Here is an 18,745-nt window from a genome sequence, read left to right as displayed (position 1 = left end):
TTACTCCTTCATTTCAACATCTTGTACATCTACTGTATCACTCTCGTTCTGCGCAGATACCAAATCATTTATTCCTGCCCTCTTAACTGGTGTTTCCTCTTTAGAAGCGGTGCCAAAATTGAGAATTTGTTGACCTTTGGGAAGTATCGGATCTGGTTTTGATACAACGTTGGGGGGAGCTTTTGCGTTCTTCTGGTTGTCTTCTAAATTTTTGCTCAGTTGAATAGACTCCAACGTATTGACTTTTTTCCTCTGTATTAGATCACCTATAGCATATGTTTTGGGTATCGTGTCACCCAAAAAATTTAAAGCATCATGACTGCCAACGGCATTTGCGAAGTCCTTATATTGGATTTTCTTGCGTTTGTCCACTTTAGCCATTAGACTCGCCTGTTCAACAAAATATTGAACAAATAGCTCAGTTGCCAATCCAGTGGTGTAAACAGCACCTTGACTAGCTCCTGAATATTCGGGATCCATCTTGAAAATTTTCTTGATCTTCGACATGGGAAGTGACATTTGCAGAGACTCCTGTTCAGTTTCCTGTTCCCCATTTGTCGTCCCTTGAGCCTCATACTCTGGAACAGTATTCAGAAGGGATTCCGTCACTACTTCTGCAGAATGATTGTCAATCTTTTGGTCGTTGCTCATACTGATGAAATGTTGCCGTAAAGGTTTGCTTTAAACGCGTCTTGGAAGCAGTTTTTTCAGCGCAATATGAATTCCACTCATGTAAAATACTACACTTGAAATCATCATGTACATCGTCGTTCACTAAATAGCTATATACAAGGAAGCATCATCTAAGATTGGCGTTGTTCATCAGCCTCTCCTTTACCTTCGCCAGCTGTTTTTAATTTAGGATGTGCAATCCTTTCTATATATCCTTCCTTTTCTAAATCAACCTCACTATAATTGGAGCCATTTTCGATAAAGTTGATAGCATTGTGTAGAGCTAGCTCAGGGCTTTTGAAGCTATCTTCGTACCCTTCCACTTTTTGAATAAATTGAGGTGAGTTAGGTGAGACCAATGCCTTCAAATTCGTAGTATTTAGTCCACTGGGAACTACGTATGTCCTGACCTTGCTCCAGTCTATGTGATATCTCCCACGACTATCTAAGTGGCCTATACCTGTCGAGCGAGTACCTTTGTAGTAATGCTTGTTACCTTGTTTTGTAGTTAATGGATGTCTTTTGGATCCAGATTTCAACTGGCCGTAGTACAAAGTTCCATCCCGGAACGTTTTCCACGGTCTCCTCAAAGCAGCATTAGCAGTTGCTTGAAAATTGAGTACCTGCGTTGCTTTCATTGCTGATCAACTGATGTATCCTGTCTTGTCGTCTTGCAACTTGATTAAAATTTTTTTCTTGCGTCTTAACATTTGTTAAATGAAGATATGCTACCATTTGAGTTGGTTCTGCATTCACAAACTAGATAAAATACCTCTAAATATGGCTTGATAGCATAGTGTCCGAAGTAGCTCGATATTGTTAAAGAGAATAGGGTAATAAGCTTTGACGATGTTTGGAGGGCTCATACTTTTAAGGATTTGTGTCAACATTTAGAACAACTTTGTATTCCTACAGCCGCTCTCTCCCTCGAGAAATTGCAAAAGATAAGATCTATACAGCAATCCAAAAAAAAAAAAACCACCATTCAAAACCCCCTTTTATTGTAAAAGATTGGTTAAGCTTCCCACATAAACATGTCTATTCCTGAACAACCAAAAAACAAAGGCATTTTTCCTGCTCAACACGGATATACAAATCTTAACGTTAAAACCCACACGTATTCAGACAAGCCAACTCCACTTCTGGCACACCAAAATAAAGCCGCTGGATTTATATCAGAACACACAGATAAAGAACATACAAAAAAGTATGCTAAACAAGGAGGGAAAACCATATTCAATGCTTTGATTGGTATCATATGTCGCTGAGAAAGCTTGAAACAAGATTGAAGAATTTGACTTGGTGTAAAACTTGGTTTAATCATAAAGAGAGGGAGTTGCTCAAGAAAAACTGCAATTACAGTTGTGGCATTACATACGTTTTAATGTATAGGAGGTTGAGAATGTATAATTTAGAGTTGTATTGTATCATCCGTAGGGACACACCGAACCATCTGAATTGTTTTTTTGATACAGCGTTTCCCCATAGCTCAAATGGTCCGTGGCCCTAGATCTTTGACTTCATTCGTGATAACTCCTTCTTCAAAACCTCAACTACTTCGCGGGCCATTCCAACACTTCCTTGATAGCCACCGGCGCCGGCTCCATAGTCATGAATCAACCACTTGTACTTCAGGTCCACTTCAATTCTAACTCCGTCCTCTCTAAGTGGTCTGAAACCTACGTTAACTCTTTCGATCTCAATTTTTGTGGAATTGTTTTTGAACTTTGGATCAACCAACTCAGGAACATACTTGGTTGCTCTTCTTACTAACCTAGCTGTCAACTCTTTGTCTTCGTCAGTGGATTCGTCTCCAGGTCTGAAGCATCCACCAATGATTGATCCACCATCTCGTCTAGGCATTACATAGAGCATCTCATCGGGTAGTCCAGGGAATCCTTGAACTGCAACAGTTGATTTGGCATTGTTTTTTACTAAAAGTGTCTGACCTTTGACGGGGAAATTCTCCTTTTTGTCCTCCACTCCTTGTATTTTAGTAGCTCCCAATCCAGTTGAATTAATAACGTAATCAGGATGGTTTGTGATAGTTCTTGCCTCTTTGATGCTTTTGATGAGAGGGATCTTCTTGAATGTGTTTCCCAATTCTTTATTCTGTTGAACCAAGTACGAAAGGTAAATTGGCACGGTGATGACAACACCTTTGAAGGATGTACCGAATGAGATGTCATCAAATGGGATCTTGTCCTCTTCAAGTACTTTGAACCCTTGAACAAAGTCCTTGTACCAGGGAATGAAGCTTTGAAAATTACCTTTAGCGATAGTTACATCATACTTTGTGTGGTATGTCGTATTGTCAACGATCCAGATACCTGCTCTTGGATCATCAACAGCTAAACGCATAAACTTCTCATATCCTGGCTGATCTATTTTCTGTAGTTTGGAATCTTGGCCCGTTGCAAATGACTGCCAGTTAGCACCAGCCCATGGAGAAGCGTAAGAATGAGCAAGATCACCAGGGAAGTGGTGCGCCGCAATTGTGATTTCCAAGCTTGGGTTCCATTTTTTAAGCTCAATGGCCGTGGTTAGGCCAATAACGCCTGCTCCTAATACAACAATTGTGACCATTGATAACGTTTCGATAAAAATCTGGGGTTTGATAAGTAGGTTGAACAAAGAGTATTTTTCTTTTTTTTTCCGCTGTTTGAACAAATTTTGATTTGACGTTTAAGAATGGCGTGGTAAGAGTGAAAAAACGATAGCTAAAGTGCCTAGAAACGGTGATTACTACAAAGCTCTAAAATATAGGGCACCTATTTTACAACTAATAAAGTCTCCCTATTTACTTATAGGTGGAGGAGGCACCGTCTCTGTTGAAGTCTTCGGTTTTGAACTATCATCTAACTTTTTGGATTTCTCTAGCTCTTCATTCATGTAATCACTCAAGGAATCTCCCGCATTGAGAGCTGCAACGTGCTTCTTTTTCCGACTAGATGATTTTGGTGGAAGTGGAGACACTGATGACTGAGGTACAACGGACCCCATTGGTGGGGGTGCCGTATTGATAAAATTTGTGTTGGTGTCAAATTGTGGGGCAGTTGTTGCAAGATCCGCTTGGTACTGGATATCTTGGTTACTTTCAAACAACACATCGTCAACCACTGAGTTCTGGTCGAATTTACCAATGACTTCTGGGATACGATGGAGAAGACCATAACCAACATCGCATCCAAGGATTCCTCGATTATGTCCAGTTCCCCAATTGCGAGACAAGTTCACAGTGACAGGACGCAAGACGTCGTAATCATGGTTGTACACGTAAAGTGTTATAGGAATGTACTCCTCGTGAGTTTGGTTGTGGTAATAATTGTAATAATTCGACACCGTATTTGACAACAAAGATTCGCCTCCCTTTGCAAGTAGCCCTTTACCAGTCCCGTCAGTGACGTAAACAGAATCGCACCCAATGATGAAATCAGATTGAGGGACCAACTGAGACCTGAATGCCGGAGATCCTTGGTGAGTATTTAGAATCCTCCATACATATGTGGCTGTATTTAAATGTTGCGATTCAACCGTTAAGCCAATTCGCTTAAACTTGTCAGCAAACAATTTTATGGTGGAAGAATCATCATCGCTTTCTTCTTCTTTGCTGAACTCATCCAATGGAATACTGATTTGTCTCACTACTCCGCCCTTGGCATTCCATACATCAAGTTTTAGTTCCTGATTTGTTTTTGCCAAAGTCAGCAATTCCTGAGCTAATAAATTAAAATCAATTGCCGACGCTTGCTCGGACGTTGTGTTTGAACCATAGTTTATACTTCCATCCTCATTAACTGAGTAGGGAAAATTGGACATTGGATATTGCATTGGCAATTCGTGTGAATTGATTTTGATGATATAATCAAACCATGCTTCGAAACCCTTGGCATGTGCGGCCGAGTGTGGTTGAACGTGCAAAACTCGAAGTGCAAACCCTCTGTTGTTTATTTGTGTAGCATTCTTGAAATACGAGTCATGAAGGGAAGCCTCTTGGGTAGTATGTCCTTCGAATCGATCTACCAACTTCTTGGCAAACGAAAACATGGTGGTATTGAGTTGAGGAACCGGTACTCAAACTATAATTTTGTTCACCCTTTTTTTTTCGACGGTTTACAAAAATAAAATTAAATACCGAACAAATAAACTACTACGAAAGAACTATATCATATACTATAAAACACCGGCGGAGAAAGCTAAACTCCATGTACGACTCTGTCCATTGTCCAAATATCTGCTAGACCAATTATTTGAACTAAAGAATTCGTACGACGACTGAGCATCAATAATTGCTTGATTCAACCTCAAAATTCCGGTCCATCCACTGTCAACGTTGTCAATGAATGTTGAAATTTGATCTTGCCATTCTTCCTCAACGTATGACAGTATTCTTACTGACGAGCTAGCTGCAGTAATTGGCAACATATGAATACCGTGAACATACTCTGGGTGTTGGTCTGGAGTGCCAAAGTATGTCGTATAATCTACTTTATTTTCAAAGAAAATACCACTGACCTTGTTGGGAAGGATTTCTTGTGGCTGCACGGTGTTGTCAGACTTGTAGTAGAAGTACATGTTGAATGCACGGCTCATTAATGATAACATCAAACCTCCCCTTGCTTCCATTGCATAATCTTCAATAACACTTCCCCACAACTTCATACCATAAGCGAAATGAATGTCCTCCGAACTGGATTCTTGATTCTTACCATCATTACTTTCATATAATCCAGCAGCCCAACTATGACCGTCATACCACGAAAATGATCTTGAGACAGGGAAATACAGATCAGTTCTCGATGGGTTGGCAACGTCTCTAACTAAAGAGTTCACCCAATGTTTGTGATCCTGTGCCCAAGTACCACCCAACTTTTTATCGATGTAACCTACTACTGCTGCTGCATGAACAAAGTATCCATAATGGAAATGGTGATCATTATAAAAGGCACTTCCAAAATCAGCACCATTGTCACCATTTTGAGCCGCGGTAGAGGTGACTCCACCGAACTTAGTATCGTACATCAAAGGGTAGTATTGTTGGTTGTTAAGGAATGTTTCAAACGCATCCTTCATCTCGGATAATGTTGCATTTGTCACCGCCTCATCATCGATAATTTCACTAACAACTAACAAAATCTGTGCATACTTGTCAATGACTTTGCCTGAAAAATAATTGGAGTTCATGTTCGCAACGGTACTTGCAATATCGACGGCAAGCTCATCATTTGCCGAAGTGGCAAGCAAGGTCAATTGATCACTAGAATACGACAACAGTCCAGTTCTTCCAGCAAGGTAAGGCAAAAACTGAATGTTTTTATCAATAGTTTCCAAGAATGATAATTCATTGGTCAAGAATCCTATCATCTCACCTTTGGTTGGTGAAGAAACGGTTATACCTGTAGCACCGGATGTTGAGGTCAAGGTATGAAGGTGATGTGGCAAGGCGAAAATAATGGGCTTACCACTGGATGACGAACCTGATGTTTCATATGCAAACAGGTATGAAGCTGATGAGGAGCAAGCGACACTACCTTGTATTGTGGCGTCTGTAACGTACATCCCGGCAGCAGCATCGTAAAACTGGTTCTTTGAAGTTTCAGGAGCAAGAGCCACTTGAATGATTAAACCATCAACAGACTTTGATGCCTTCAAATGATATGAATCGTCAGCAGTGAATTCAAAGTCGTCATCTTCTGTGGGTAACGTGATGTAAATCAACCATTCCACTCCGTTGAACAAAGTTGCCCTATACTTTAAAATATTCGATAGCAAAGCATCCGACTTTTCCAATTCCAAAGTACGAATACCATACAATGAATTTAACTCTGGAATCAAGTTACCATTATAGATCCCTGTGACAAATCCCATACCTTGGACAACTGGAATCTCAAGATAGTTTATATCATCACCAGATGAGGTTGATAATTTGATATTAGCTGCCATTTCTGTCATGTCACTGAGAGCCATGTGTACTGTTTCCTCAGTAAATTCGGTGGCTGAAAGAATAATCTCCCCATTGTTGGTGGGGTTGAAATAATATGATGATACTCCAGGATTGTTTGTATTTTGTGATCCAAATACTCGGTTAGAAATATTTGTGTGCTGAACTCCGAAACCATAGTAACTTGTCTTGCTCCAGTATATCCCATAAGGATAAGTGTAAACCATCAGATCCTGGTCACCTAAGAATAAATTTGCATAGAATTTGTTGGTTTGAATTGGCACACCATTGTTGTTCACACCTGCTGGAATTGATAAAGGCAATTGTTGTCTAGGAAATACCAAAGGTGGCGCATTGGTATCAATGGGTGAAAATAAATCTCCCGAATAGCAGATATCAGTGGCAGCGGCAACTCTCGTCTCTGTTGAGGAGCTTGATGAAGTTGAAGATTCAGCAAATGATGGTTCAGACAGAACTTGTGGGCTTGAAATTTCGCTCTCAGATGATCCAGTTGATAGAGCGCTTGTCAGGTGTGAAATCAGCACTATTGATGAATTGAAGTATGGTCCAGCAGCAGAAGAACTAATCAAGATGGTTGATAATGTGGTTTCAAGTGGTTGCGAAGAAGAAGAAAGCTCGCTAGAGATGGATAGCAACGAGCTTGTTGAGTTGCCATTGACTGTTGATACCTCGGTAGTATTGTTGGAAATAGTGACATTATCTGTTATTGAAGAAAGGTCTATAGTAATTGATTTAGTTTCTGAAACAACTGATTGTGATGTTACTGGAGCTGATTTGGTTGTTGGTAATGACTCCAAAGAAGTAGATGGACTATATGTACTTTCAGGAGTCTCTGTGGCACTGAATATGGTTGATGTGGTGGTGGTTTGAGCAACATCAATGGAGGTTGTTAAGAAAGACGCGAGATTCGTATTGCGTGATGCTTCTCCTGCAATGCCTGATAAGTTCGATGATACCTTACCGTTATTGGTTAACCTTTGACTTTCAGAGTCCAGTTTTGCTTTGGCCACAGACGTCTCTTTTGCAGCGGTGTCACCAATAATGGTGTAAACGCTTGGAATGACAGTCGTGTATGTGTGGACTTGACACTTTTCAGAAGAGCAAGTAGAGGTTTCATGAGTGATCGTTGAATACGTAGTGATCGTACTGCATGAAGCACCATTCTTCGTCTCGACTTGTACTCCACCTTTTGATTTCGGCACTCCTGTCTCATATACTATGTGGGTATTTGTACGGGTAATGATGGAAGTAAAATCAATCTTGTTTTTTTGGTTTTCTTTATTTTTAGGAGCATGAACAAAAACAACGGGAATCCCAGTGGTCAAGCCTTCAGGATTGTTTGGTAACAAACTGCTGGCAAAATAGCTAATACATGGGCTGGTCACAAAATGTGTTCTAGTGACTGTCAATATTTCCTCCTCATTGGATTCTGCGGCTGCTGTGGCTACCATCAATGGTAACACGGCTGTCAACAATGATTTCAAGTTCATGGCTTTGTAGGCTGGTGATGAAACCTCAATGTAACTTTTTAAAGAAAGACTGGGGGTTAGTGGGTATACAGATGTAAGCTGTTCAGTGAATTGATATTAAACCAATTTCGCTTTGACGTCAAAACGACAGCATACTTTTCCCTCTTTATATATACATCCCGGCACCTTCGACAGAGTACGTGGTGAGTTATAATTTTTCTTGCAAAAAGAAAATTATTATACTTTCACAAAATTGAATGTAACACAAAGGCTTATTGCAAGCGCGTTTGTTTTTATAAATACGAGCTCAACGTAAAATCACCTTAGATTTCTTGTGATCTGTAGATGCATTTGTGTCCATCCTCGACAGCTTTTGGCAAACAGTAAACGATTGCTTATCCAAATACATTTTAGTTTAGTGGTTGTGCTGGTTACCCGTGTTAGGTTGCATTCTATCCATCTCTAATTACAGTAACAACTCGAAAGAGTTCAATAGTGAATTCACGGGTTCTGACTTATAGAGAGTAACCTATTGAGGCGTTACACCTGACGGATTACCAATTGAACTGAATGGGTTCGACCAAGATCAACCGCAGTCCAATTCCCATCAAATTTTTACGTTGTGGGAGATTACACAAAATGTAATGTAAACAATCGTAAACAGTTAAATAATATTTCATGTAGAACAAACAAAACAACCAGCACCCAAACTTTAAAAGAATATACTCTAGGTAACAATACAACACGAACATGGTTAGAGAAAAAGTATACCTGAGTATCACGCACGCAATAAGACTCATTACAGCGTCTACTTTGGAATGATCTTTTACGTTTCGAGAATTTAAAAAAGGTCACAGAGTCTATGTTTCCTAGTGCGACACAAAATTGTTCAAGTGTGTTGAGCGGATGTTGTGATGTGAATCTGTTGAGTTGAACCGTTGCTCCACGTGTGAAAGAAAAGTGGTGGGGTAGGAACCCCTCCCGGGATATTAGTTGCTGACAACTCAATTGAACTTCATTTGAATTGACATGGCAACCAGGTGAGTAATTAGGAGCGCATATATATAATGAAACGATAAAGTAAATTGACAAAAACATTGTGATGTGTCACCAGACCCCTTGATGAAATTTAGGTAGATCTATGCATAAAGGGATCTTTAAAGTTGAATCTAGAATGATATTTACTTGTAGGGGTGGGTAGACAATAGGAAAAAGTATCAACACTGTTACGAGTATTGTATCTGGAATATATCCAAGTGAAAAACTTTTAAAACCTAGCAATTAGTTGAATGTGATAAATAAAAGCTTCGTCAGGTTATATTGTGATCTTTTAGAGGTAATTTGGGTGTGACTCTGATTGATCACACTGGAATTCATGAGTATAAGTTCATGTTTTCAAAAGTGCTGGAGAGCTATACGTAATAAAGGAATGAAGTAGCTCCCTCGATATAAAGCGAATTCGGAAGCAAGCTGCATGTTATTTATGTTGACAACGTCGTGATTTCTTGGCGCAAGATTCAAATCGTTTAAAGTTGTTTTCAATTGAAGATATATGAAGAAGCTTTTGTGACTTCGTGATTTTGTGTCGGATCCGAGATTTCAATACTTTGTAACAGATTATAGATCAATTGAGCCAATAGACTCTCGTTTAAGGCGGATTAGGGGATGATAGTTAAATTTTGCTTTTTCCATATGGCTCGGGTGTTTACTCAATCTTTCTAATCTAATTGGGTCATACTACATGCATTCAAGTCTATATTGGGATTAAAAACTCTTGACCTATACTCATCACTTGCACATAAGTTAGCAAGTCTTAGCTAGCAGCTCTATATTTTTATAACTGGAATGAAAATAGGACACGATGGTATCGAAAATTTTAGCAAAATTAACTTTTCATAAAGATCTTGTGAAATAAATTTGCATTTTTTTTACCCAAAAAATACTTCATCGTGTAATGAATAAAAATTCTACGAAATAAACTTGTTCAGTTCTGAAGCTATCATTACTGGTTCAAAAAGTGCACGCACCTTACCGAAGCAACTAGAATTGACATAATCGACTACATTGGTTTGTTGATTTTGAAAAAAAAAAGAATTTATGCCCACTGTCGGGATTGAACCGACGATCGCTCCATTACAAAGTTTTTTACGAGTGGAGCGCCTTACCACTTGGCCAAGCGGGCTAAATTTCATTCAAATTATGCTTTGTTGGAACCCACGTCAATTTATTAAATCACGTGATTAAATACGAGCCACAGTTCATCAAGTTTGTTGCTAATTGGCGCGAACTATCTAAAGGGTAAACCCAAGGTCGTTTCCATGTCTCAGCTGAGCCACAGCATTTTCTTTCACTCTAACACTCACAGATCTTTCCTCTACTTCCCATTCTAAGGCTTATGAATGGGGTTTAATTGATCGGAGTTACGCAATTTTTAATTAAAAATAGTAATAACAATGGAAAAATTACTTTTTGTTTTTGTTTTGCAATTTAGATTAAATGATTACTCATTTGTTGTTGAAATTTTTCACACCTTAAATGAATATATATCATCTTACTGTGCTTTCATTCTAGGTTGTATAATTTTCAAGAATCATCAGAGTCAATCATCAACAGCTTCTCATAAAACCCTACCGTGAGAAATACTTAGATTCAAGCAAATTGATTCGAAATCATGTCGAAAGGATTTTGGGAACAAATGAAAGGGTTCCCCACATGGCAACTCTCATTAATATGTTTAATCAGACTAGGTGAGCCGATGGTGTTTACTTCGATTTTTGCCTACATCTTTTTCATGATTCAAGATTTTAACATCACTGATAACCCCGCTGAAATTGCCACTTATGCCGGTTACTTATCAGCCTCATTTGCCATTTGTCAATTTTTGTTCTCAGTCCAATATGCACAGGCTTCAGTTAAATATGGTAGAAAGCCAGTATTATTATTTGGTGTTTTGGGGACGGCAATTTCAAGTCTTTTATTTGGTTTCTCGTCAACATTCACCATGGCATTAGTAGCTAGATCATTAATGGGTGCATTGAATGGAAACATAGCTGTGATGAGAGTAGCCATTGGTGAGATTGCAGTGAAAAAGAAACATCAGAATATGGCTTTTACCGCGTTATCGGTGATGTGGGGTATTGGTCTGATCATTGGACCTTTGATTGGAAGTAGCCCTTGGTTTACAAGACCTGGTAAGACAGAACTGCCTGAACTTATGAGCTACGAAGATTTCGTTACAATGCATCCTTATGCGATGTCCAATATTGTGTTGGCTGGTTATCTTCTCTTCAGTTTTATATTGGGATTTTTGTTCCTTGAAGAAACCTCTGAAAAGTTTAAGAACAGAAAAGATTACGGATTGATAATTGGTGATTGGATTTTGCAGAAATTGGGGTGGGATGTTCCAAATAGATCAGGACATATAGCTCCTTCTGACATTGAACTGTCTCATGAAAGAGAGGAATTGTTACGTCCTGTAGAGATTTATTCAGCTGCTGATGGTGAAGAGGAAGAAAATGATGAAGAAATTGATAATACGTTGATATCGCGCAGATTTGGAAATGCAGCTAGACGAAGATACTCTTCAGAACAACTTGGTCCGGTTATATCCAGGGACGGAAATTCAGTGACGACAAACGCGAGCCAGCCGTTCACTAAAGAAGTTTTTACTGTACCGGTTGTACAAACCGTGTTGTCCAATTTCTTGCTTTGTTTTCATACAGTATTGTACTCCGAATTTATGCCAGTGTTGCTAGCTAGCCAATTACTGATTGACAAGCTAAGGTTCCCATTTACGATAGTCGGTGGATTTGGGTGGCAGACGAATGATATTGGTGCATTATTATCTTCAACTGGAATTATTGGAAGTCTTGCAGTGATTTTCTTGTTTCCTGTATTGGATCACCATTTCAAGTCAATAACCATTTTACGAATGTCGTATGCCTTAGTCCCTTTAGCATACGCTATAATTCCGTATTATTTATTTACTACCCATGATTATGACCCTTCCAATCCGAAATGGTTAGCAAGAAGTTTATTGTACTTCACTGGTATGGTAATCACTGGTTCTGTTTCAGTGAGTTTCCCAACAACAATGATTTTGGTTCATAGAGCTTCACCTGAAAAGCATAGAGCTTTGATCAATGGATCAAGTTTGAGTTTAAATTCTTTGGCTAGAGGTATTAGTCCAATCATTTTTGGACACTTCATGACATGGTGTAACGAACGAGAAATTGGCAGTATGCCATGGGTTGTTTTGGGTGTACTTGCACTCATTTGTTTAATCCAATCATTCTATATGAGTGATTATGATGATGAGGAACAGTCACTATAATAAGTAGTTATATAGAGAGAATTATTTATTTTGTAAATTGCAGCCAATTTCTCTTTTCTATTTTGCAACAAAGAAAATCAACATCAAAATAATCGCGTAATTTGAGCACAATTTAAACTTCCGTACTACTACGCAATTCCCACAATGACAATCCTTACTACATTGGGTATGTTTATTATTGATGAGAATCAATACATAGATCCACCAGCACCAAAAAAAACCAATATCATTGGTGGAGCGGGAACGTATGCCATAATTGGAGCTCGGATAGTCTCATCACCCAAATTAGGTCATCAAATTAGCGGAATAATAGACGAAGGAACAGATTTTCCCGTCGAGGTCCATAAAGAGATAGAGTCATGGCAGACAGGTGTTATATTTAGACGCAACAATCATCGATTGACTACTAGGGGTGTCAATACGTATGTTGGAGGAATTCGTCATTTTCATTATCAGACAGAAAAGAGAAGGATTCAGGTTGAGGATGTCTTTCAATACGACAAGTTGAAATATAGCAAGTGCTATCATTTAATCTGCTCAATTGATAGATGCCGCGATATAATTGAACAAATAAACGAGGTGAATCCCAATGCAAAGTACATCTATGAACCACTTCCTGACGATTGTGTAGCATCAAATTATGATAAGTTACAGGGGCTACTACCATTGATTGACATATTTACCCCCAACTTGGATGAAGCAAGAGCATTCTTCAGAACAGATGACCCTGATTCGAGAGAACTTTGTTCAAAGTTCACCCAGTTTCAAAAAATCCCTAACTCAGGCACTGTCATTCGTTGTGGAGCCGATGGATGTTGTATAAGTACTATAGATAGCGAACTGTTTAAACTACCAGCATACCATCAAAATCAAGCTGATGTAATTGATGTGACAGGTGGTGGAAATTCATTCTGTGGCGGGTTTATAATGGGTTGGTACTTAAGTCAGGGTGATTGGCTAGTTGGTGGTATTTGTGGGAATATTGCTAGTGGTTGTATTATTGAAAGATTGGGTATGCCTAAAGTAAGCGAAGATGGATGGAAACTCAATGGTAAAAGCTTACGAGAAAGGGTGGATACATACCTACGCAATAATTCAAAACTAGACGTAAAACTAAATTGGTTGTAAGAAGAACTGTATTTTTATAGATATTTCTAAGTTTCCTCATGCATACTCCTGGCACGCTCTTCACTTGAAATGTTACTAATAGACTCGTCATCATCATATTTGCTCTTTGAATACACACTAGGTGGTACGTTATCTTCATGATACAAGCTTCTCATCAACTCCTTCTCATCGGTCCAGTTTCTCACTTTTTTACCATAAATGTACAACGGTATAGCAAACAAACTAACAAATAATTGAATACCTCCATAGGTAACATAGGCCGATTTATAACCTTGTTTAGCAGCATATTTATTATTAAACAATGAAAAACAAAACCCAAGCAAGTTTTTAAGAAAATTAAAAGAAACCAAAGTTTCTGATGCAAACATCTTGTATGAATCGACCGAAAATGTGATAGCTGTAGTTGATGCCATTGATGAGCCACAAGACATGGCGCCAAAAAATATTACGGGGGCAATCCATGGATCTTCCACTGTTGATGACCAACCATAACCCATTAAACCAATAGTTATGAGCAATGTAGATGGGATAATCATAATCAACCTATACTCTGGTTCATAAATACCTCTGTTTCTAGCAACAAAGTATCGACTCAATCTATCTGAAATCAATCCACAAGATAAAGATCCAATAATTCCACCTACAAATGGCGATATATAGAAAAGACCAACAGTTTGCTGACTGTAACCATAGGGTGGGTTTCTGAAAATTTCGGCAATTGTTTCTGAAATCACAATAAGCCAAACAACAGCCAATGAATAGATAAAAGATCCAAATAGGACATGGGGGTATGTGTACAAAACAAATGGTCTCAAGGCCACCATCCACCAACTATCTTTAGTGAAACGACCTTGATAAATTCTTACATCTTTCCAATAGCTATTCTTTTCATATTCAACTGGTGGTTGAGTCGATTCGGTTATAGCGACTGGTTTTTCCGTTACACCTTGAGATGTGTAGTCAGCAATCGACGACGAAAGACTATGTATATCTTGTGAGCTGGGTTGCTGACGGTTGTTTTGCAATGCAAATGCGTTTGGTCTTTGAGAAGGTGGATGATATGATTTAACATTTTGTGCTGCTTCAGTTTCAGCTATTGATCTTTTGGAAGGTGTTGGAGTCCTATCCCAAAACGTATCAGGAACAAACAAGAAAATCATAATGGTGGTAAAGCCTAAAAACATGGCCAAAATCCAAAATAACCAATGTCTGTCCAAATATTGAAATACCAAAGCTGATAAAAGAGGGATAATATTTTTCCCACCCAACATCAACATCGTATAAAGTCCAACTCTGTATGCTCTTTCATGAGCAAAATAGATCTCAGCAATTGTAGAACTGGGCAAACATTCAGTTGGAGAGGCACCAATACCAGTTAGTACTCTTGCGCCCATCAAGTTTCCAAAACTGTTAGCTGCGCCTCCCCATACAGCTCCCATTGCAAAGATAAAAGTACCAGCTATATACACCAACCTCTTCCCATAAAGGACGGCAGTAGGACTAGCAATGACAGACCCAACTCCCAATGACAACATAAACCCACCAACCAAGTAGGAAATTGTCGTTAATGGCTTGTCAAATTCGATAGCCAATGAGCCTAAACCTGCTGCCAATAATGGCGACTGACCACCACCTAGAAAACTGGCAAATCCAATAATCAACAAGCATAAATCACGTTTCCATACAGACCAGTTCAAAGGATCGTTGGGTGAGTCATGAGGTTGAGGGTTTAAAATGACACCAGTGGTTGATTTCTTCATAGAATTAACATCATCGTCTTCATTTGGATCATCAAGCATTACAATAGTACCAGTGACAGTTGTAGCCCCTGGCTCCTTGATTCCAAGCAGCGACTTGGGTTTCCTGGGCGCAGTAGTTTTCATCCTAAACCACTAAAATCTTCGATATTACAGTGATGTGTGTCTGATTTCAAATGAGAAAAATGAGTGAAATGAGTAGCAGTATTCTGTTACAGACAGTAACACTAAGTAACGTTGTGGTCTGTAGGGTGTTTTGTAGTGGGGATATATATATATATAAAACAAAAGCGGAGTTCAAATGTTTTGGTTTTTGGTATTTTCGATATTTCTCATTGTCTTAGATTAAACTTCTTTTTGTTTTGTATTGATTGATGTATTATGTAACTGTGTATGTAAAGTAGTTATGTAACAAAACACCAAGAAAAAAAAATATTCAAAAGTAATACAAAACAAACACTTTCTATATAAAGAAACAAGGAATAAACAAACTTTACCAGTCATTCACAATTGTTCAAATGGACTACCTTTCCAAGATCTCATTTCCCTATTATCAGATCCCACATACAAATGTTCTGCTTAATAAATTGTTTTTCACCAATCAGGATGATTCAGAGACTATAAGGATTTCTCTTCTGGAAAATAAGCTGGTGGGAGAGATCTGTCATCAGGGTTCGAAGGGTAAAGATCCCACCAGCTACATTGAAAATGTCGACGGAGACGACAAATATAGCTTCCCATTGCTTATAAAGGTTGATTCCAAGTTTAACAAGTTTAAGCTTCATGTATCAATTAAACCGACCTCGGGGTTTCGCGACAGGAATTTGTTGATAGTTAAATCCACGGGAGTTGAAAATGTATCTGCAATGCGTGAACTAGCGAGTGATGCAATTGGGTCAACTGTTGATGTTTCAAAATTATTGTGCAAAAGTTTACCAATCGAAGACGGCGTACCTGAGTTTCAAAAGTTAATAATCAATGATTCTTTTGACTCAAAGACAATGAATGATAAGAGGGTTTCTGTATCCCTATGGGACCATGATCCCAATTCGGACGAATACAATTACCTTCTACATTTTAGTGTATGGATAGACAAGACTATTCCTGAAGAAAGCAGGGAAAATAAGACAAAATCTTTTGAGGTAAAGCATGAACCCAAAAGTTACAGTTTGGGTGATTTTAGGCGAGAGTTTTGTTTCAGTATCGAAGACGGCCCAGAATTCAGAAAACATTTAAGCAGCTTAGAGGAGTCTGTTCCCAAAATGCGTGGACACTACTTGACTTTAATAGAGGACTTCCGAGTTTTGGAGTCAAGCGTTCGACGATTAACTAGTTCCAAAACGAAAATAATAGAGGGAATCAACCGTATAATAAGCTTAAACTCACATCTTGTTGATGCATTTGGATTTAAACGAGAGTTTCAACACACCTTTCTTCGTTTATTTGACCCATTTGAGAAAAACATCAACTTCTTCTTTGATCTGGTTTGTGACAATAAGGCTCTCACCAAGATTATGGACAATATACCTTTACCCCAACTAGAAACGACGAGCCAATCTGAACTACTACAAATGAAAAAACAATTTGAAGCAGACTCCAAGGAATACTATGCGTGGATGAATAAGTATCTAGCGAACGAGAAAGAGAGACCAGATTCCAAACTATTGTCCAAAAGAAAAAAGTTCGAATTATCAAAGTTTGACTATTTAAACCAGCTCAGCAAAGTCACCAACAACCAATATGCCAACAATTTAGCAGAAAGACTTTTTAAATTTGTAAACTTACCTTACAACGAATCGCATCCAAAGTTGCTAAATTTCAAAATGTTTTCAGATAGCGCGAACTTTGACCTAATTGAAACCAACTACCAAATCTATTTGTTTGCATTGACTAGATTCAACAGTGAAAAATACCAATTAAGACAGAAGATTGAAGCTTGCCAATCCAATGAGGAGTTGACTACCTTGATACGAAACAATAATCTAAGTTATTCTGGCTCAAAAAACTCTACTGACTCCAATGACAGGAATATTGACGAGTTTGTGGTCACAAAGGAGAATTTTGACCTAATATTTTCCGATGTTCATCCACCAAGTGAGTCCCACTCCAGTGATTCAGATATATCAGGTATTCTTTTTGCCCTCAGTGGTCAAAAGAATTCAGGCTGGCATAAAGAATGGGTTGTTCTTAAAGATGGACAGTTGACAGAGTATTCAGATTGGCGTAAAGGAAAGTCGCCGATAAGTGACCCAATTGAAATAGCATTGTCTAGTGTGAAAGCTGTGAATCACTACAAGAGACAATACTGCTTTGAGATTTTGACTTCGTCAGGAGCAAAACATGTCTTTCAAGCTTTTGACAATGATGATAGGAATAAATGGGTTAGGGCACTCCATAATGCTGGTCAGCTAGTCGATACGAAGCGATTGGAGCAGAGGTTCGGTACTACGCACAAAAAAGGAAAAAAGAACTTGGGCAAAGTGTTAACAGATTTTACTACAAAACCAGTTGTTCCTGGTAATAGCTACGACAAAAGTGTCTCGCCAGTATCTATCGTCTCCAAAGACCCCTTTTCCGAGAATTCGTACTTGAACTTTGTAAGATCAATACCCGATAGTGATAATGATATGTGTGTTGATTGCAAACTGACAGAGCTGGTGGAATGGGTTTCGATTAATTCGTTAATTTGCATGTGCGTGAATTGTGCTTCGTGTCACCGTAATATAGGATCACACATTAGCAAAGTCAGATCATTGACTCTAGATAATTTTTCAAAGGAAACTGAGATGTTATTAAGGTTTGTCAATAATCGTCAGATTAATGCATTTATGGAAGAGAATTTAACAGCTCCTCGTATTCACGCGGGTACTGATCATGAAACTAGATTGCACTTTATTCGAAACAAGTATGTTAAGAAAAAATATTCAGCGGTGTTGCCAGATGTGAATAACTTGTTGATCAAATCGATACAACAAATTCAAGTACAAGGTGAAATAAAAGCAATATTATGTGGTGCTGATGTAAACCTGAACATTCAAATTAAATCTTCAAATCACAATGAAAACACAGTGGTTTCCATATTTGAGTACAGTTTACGAAAATTTATTGAGGTTGATACCGATAATGCCAAACAGAAATGTTTCATTCTTTCTGAACTTTTAGTGTTGAATGGCTGTACCAATTTTGGAGGAGTTAAAGTTGCGGATACCAGTGTTGGCTTATCTGAGGAGGCTTGTGATTATTGGAGACATAAAAGTGTCATTTTGAATGGCTCTTCTTAGAAGTTGAATTTGATTTTGTGCACTTTTTTGACATCCACTTTTTCCAGTAAGGACAAAAAACAAATTACCACAAATACAAATATACATACATGATAGACTGTTTTTAAATTTTTTGGTATTCTACAATCTACCAAAACGCAACT

The 18,745-nt window shown here is 38.4% G+C and overlaps 11 protein-coding genes and 1 non-coding gene across 12 annotated transcripts; 4 read left to right on the top strand and 8 right to left on the bottom strand. All coding sequences in view use genetic code 12, as the record gives it.

The window, feature by feature from the left end:
* CORT_0B10040 (Hfl1 HAP5-like protein) lies at nucleotides 1–651 on the bottom strand (the record flags this gene model as incomplete). Its single annotated transcript, XM_003868095.1, has 1 exon — nucleotides 1–651. The coding sequence occupies one exon, from the start codon at nucleotides 649–651 to the stop codon at nucleotides 1–3; it is 651 nt and encodes a 216-aa protein (XP_003868143.1).
* Nucleotides 652–803: 152 nt separating this feature from the next.
* Nucleotides 804–1,310, bottom strand: CORT_0B10030 (Mrpl27 60S ribosomal protein L27, mitochondrial precursor; the record flags this gene model as incomplete). The annotated part of the gene is made up of 1 exon (XM_003868094.1): nucleotides 804–1,310. One exon carries the CDS (start codon nucleotides 1,308–1,310, stop codon nucleotides 804–806), a length of 507 nt encoding a protein of 168 aa, XP_003868142.1.
* Nucleotides 1,311–1,706: 396 nt separating this feature from the next.
* On the top strand, nucleotides 1,707–1,940 carry CORT_0B10020 (hypothetical protein; the record flags this gene model as incomplete). Its single annotated transcript, XM_003868093.1, has 1 exon — nucleotides 1,707–1,940. One exon carries the CDS (start codon nucleotides 1,707–1,709, stop codon nucleotides 1,938–1,940), a length of 234 nt encoding a protein of 77 aa, XP_003868141.1.
* Nucleotides 1,941–2,178: 238 nt separating this feature from the next.
* CORT_0B10010 (Dao1 D-amino acid oxidase) lies at nucleotides 2,179–3,258 on the bottom strand (the record flags this gene model as incomplete). The annotated part of the gene is made up of 1 exon (XM_003868092.1): nucleotides 2,179–3,258. The coding sequence occupies one exon, from the start codon at nucleotides 3,256–3,258 to the stop codon at nucleotides 2,179–2,181; it is 1,080 nt and encodes a 359-aa protein (XP_003868140.1).
* Nucleotides 3,259–3,468: 210 nt separating this feature from the next.
* Nucleotides 3,469–4,719, bottom strand: CORT_0B10000 (hypothetical protein; the record flags this gene model as incomplete). The annotated part of the gene is made up of 1 exon (XM_003868091.1): nucleotides 3,469–4,719. The coding sequence occupies one exon, from the start codon at nucleotides 4,717–4,719 to the stop codon at nucleotides 3,469–3,471; it is 1,251 nt and encodes a 416-aa protein (XP_003868139.1).
* Nucleotides 4,720–4,845: 126 nt separating this feature from the next.
* CORT_0B09990 (Eng1 Endo-1,3-beta-glucanase) lies at nucleotides 4,846–8,124 on the bottom strand (the record flags this gene model as incomplete). Its single annotated transcript, XM_003868090.1, has 1 exon — nucleotides 4,846–8,124. One exon carries the CDS (start codon nucleotides 8,122–8,124, stop codon nucleotides 4,846–4,848), a length of 3,279 nt encoding a protein of 1,092 aa, XP_003868138.1.
* A 609-nt stretch (nucleotides 8,125–8,733) lies between these two features.
* Nucleotides 8,734–9,201, bottom strand: CORT_0B09980 (membrane transporter; the record flags this gene model as incomplete). Its single annotated transcript, XM_003868089.1, has 1 exon — nucleotides 8,734–9,201. One exon carries the CDS (start codon nucleotides 9,199–9,201, stop codon nucleotides 8,734–8,736), a length of 468 nt encoding a protein of 155 aa, XP_003868137.1.
* A 1,000-nt stretch (nucleotides 9,202–10,201) lies between these two features.
* Nucleotides 10,202–10,285, bottom strand: CORT_0_Thr(CGT)_32. The gene has a single exon. It is a non-coding gene (tRNA).
* A 489-nt stretch (nucleotides 10,286–10,774) lies between these two features.
* On the top strand, nucleotides 10,775–12,436 carry CORT_0B09970 (membrane transporter; the record flags this gene model as incomplete). Its single annotated transcript, XM_003868088.1, has 1 exon — nucleotides 10,775–12,436. The coding sequence occupies one exon, from the start codon at nucleotides 10,775–10,777 to the stop codon at nucleotides 12,434–12,436; it is 1,662 nt and encodes a 553-aa protein (XP_003868136.1).
* A 144-nt stretch (nucleotides 12,437–12,580) lies between these two features.
* CORT_0B09960 (Mak32 protein) lies at nucleotides 12,581–13,564 on the top strand (the record flags this gene model as incomplete). The annotated part of the gene is made up of 1 exon (XM_003868087.1): nucleotides 12,581–13,564. One exon carries the CDS (start codon nucleotides 12,581–12,583, stop codon nucleotides 13,562–13,564), a length of 984 nt encoding a protein of 327 aa, XP_003868135.1.
* Nucleotides 13,565–13,590: 26 nt separating this feature from the next.
* On the bottom strand, nucleotides 13,591–15,447 carry CORT_0B09950 (Hol4 ion transporter; the record flags this gene model as incomplete). Its single annotated transcript, XM_003868086.1, has 1 exon — nucleotides 13,591–15,447. One exon carries the CDS (start codon nucleotides 15,445–15,447, stop codon nucleotides 13,591–13,593), a length of 1,857 nt encoding a protein of 618 aa, XP_003868134.1.
* A 392-nt stretch (nucleotides 15,448–15,839) lies between these two features.
* On the top strand, nucleotides 15,840–18,602 carry CORT_0B09940 (Age1 GTPase activator; the record flags this gene model as incomplete). The annotated part of the gene is made up of 1 exon (XM_003868085.1): nucleotides 15,840–18,602. The coding sequence occupies one exon, from the start codon at nucleotides 15,840–15,842 to the stop codon at nucleotides 18,600–18,602; it is 2,763 nt and encodes a 920-aa protein (XP_003868133.1).
* Nucleotides 18,603–18,745: the final 143 nt, after the last annotated feature.

Source organism: Candida orthopsilosis, assembly GCF_000315875.1.
Source record: "Candida orthopsilosis Co 90-125, chromosome 2 draft sequence".
NCBI lineage: Eukaryota > Fungi > Ascomycota > Pichiomycetes > Serinales > Debaryomycetaceae > Lodderomyces > Lodderomyces orthopsilosis.
This window is presented reverse-complemented; position numbering and strand designations above follow the sequence as displayed.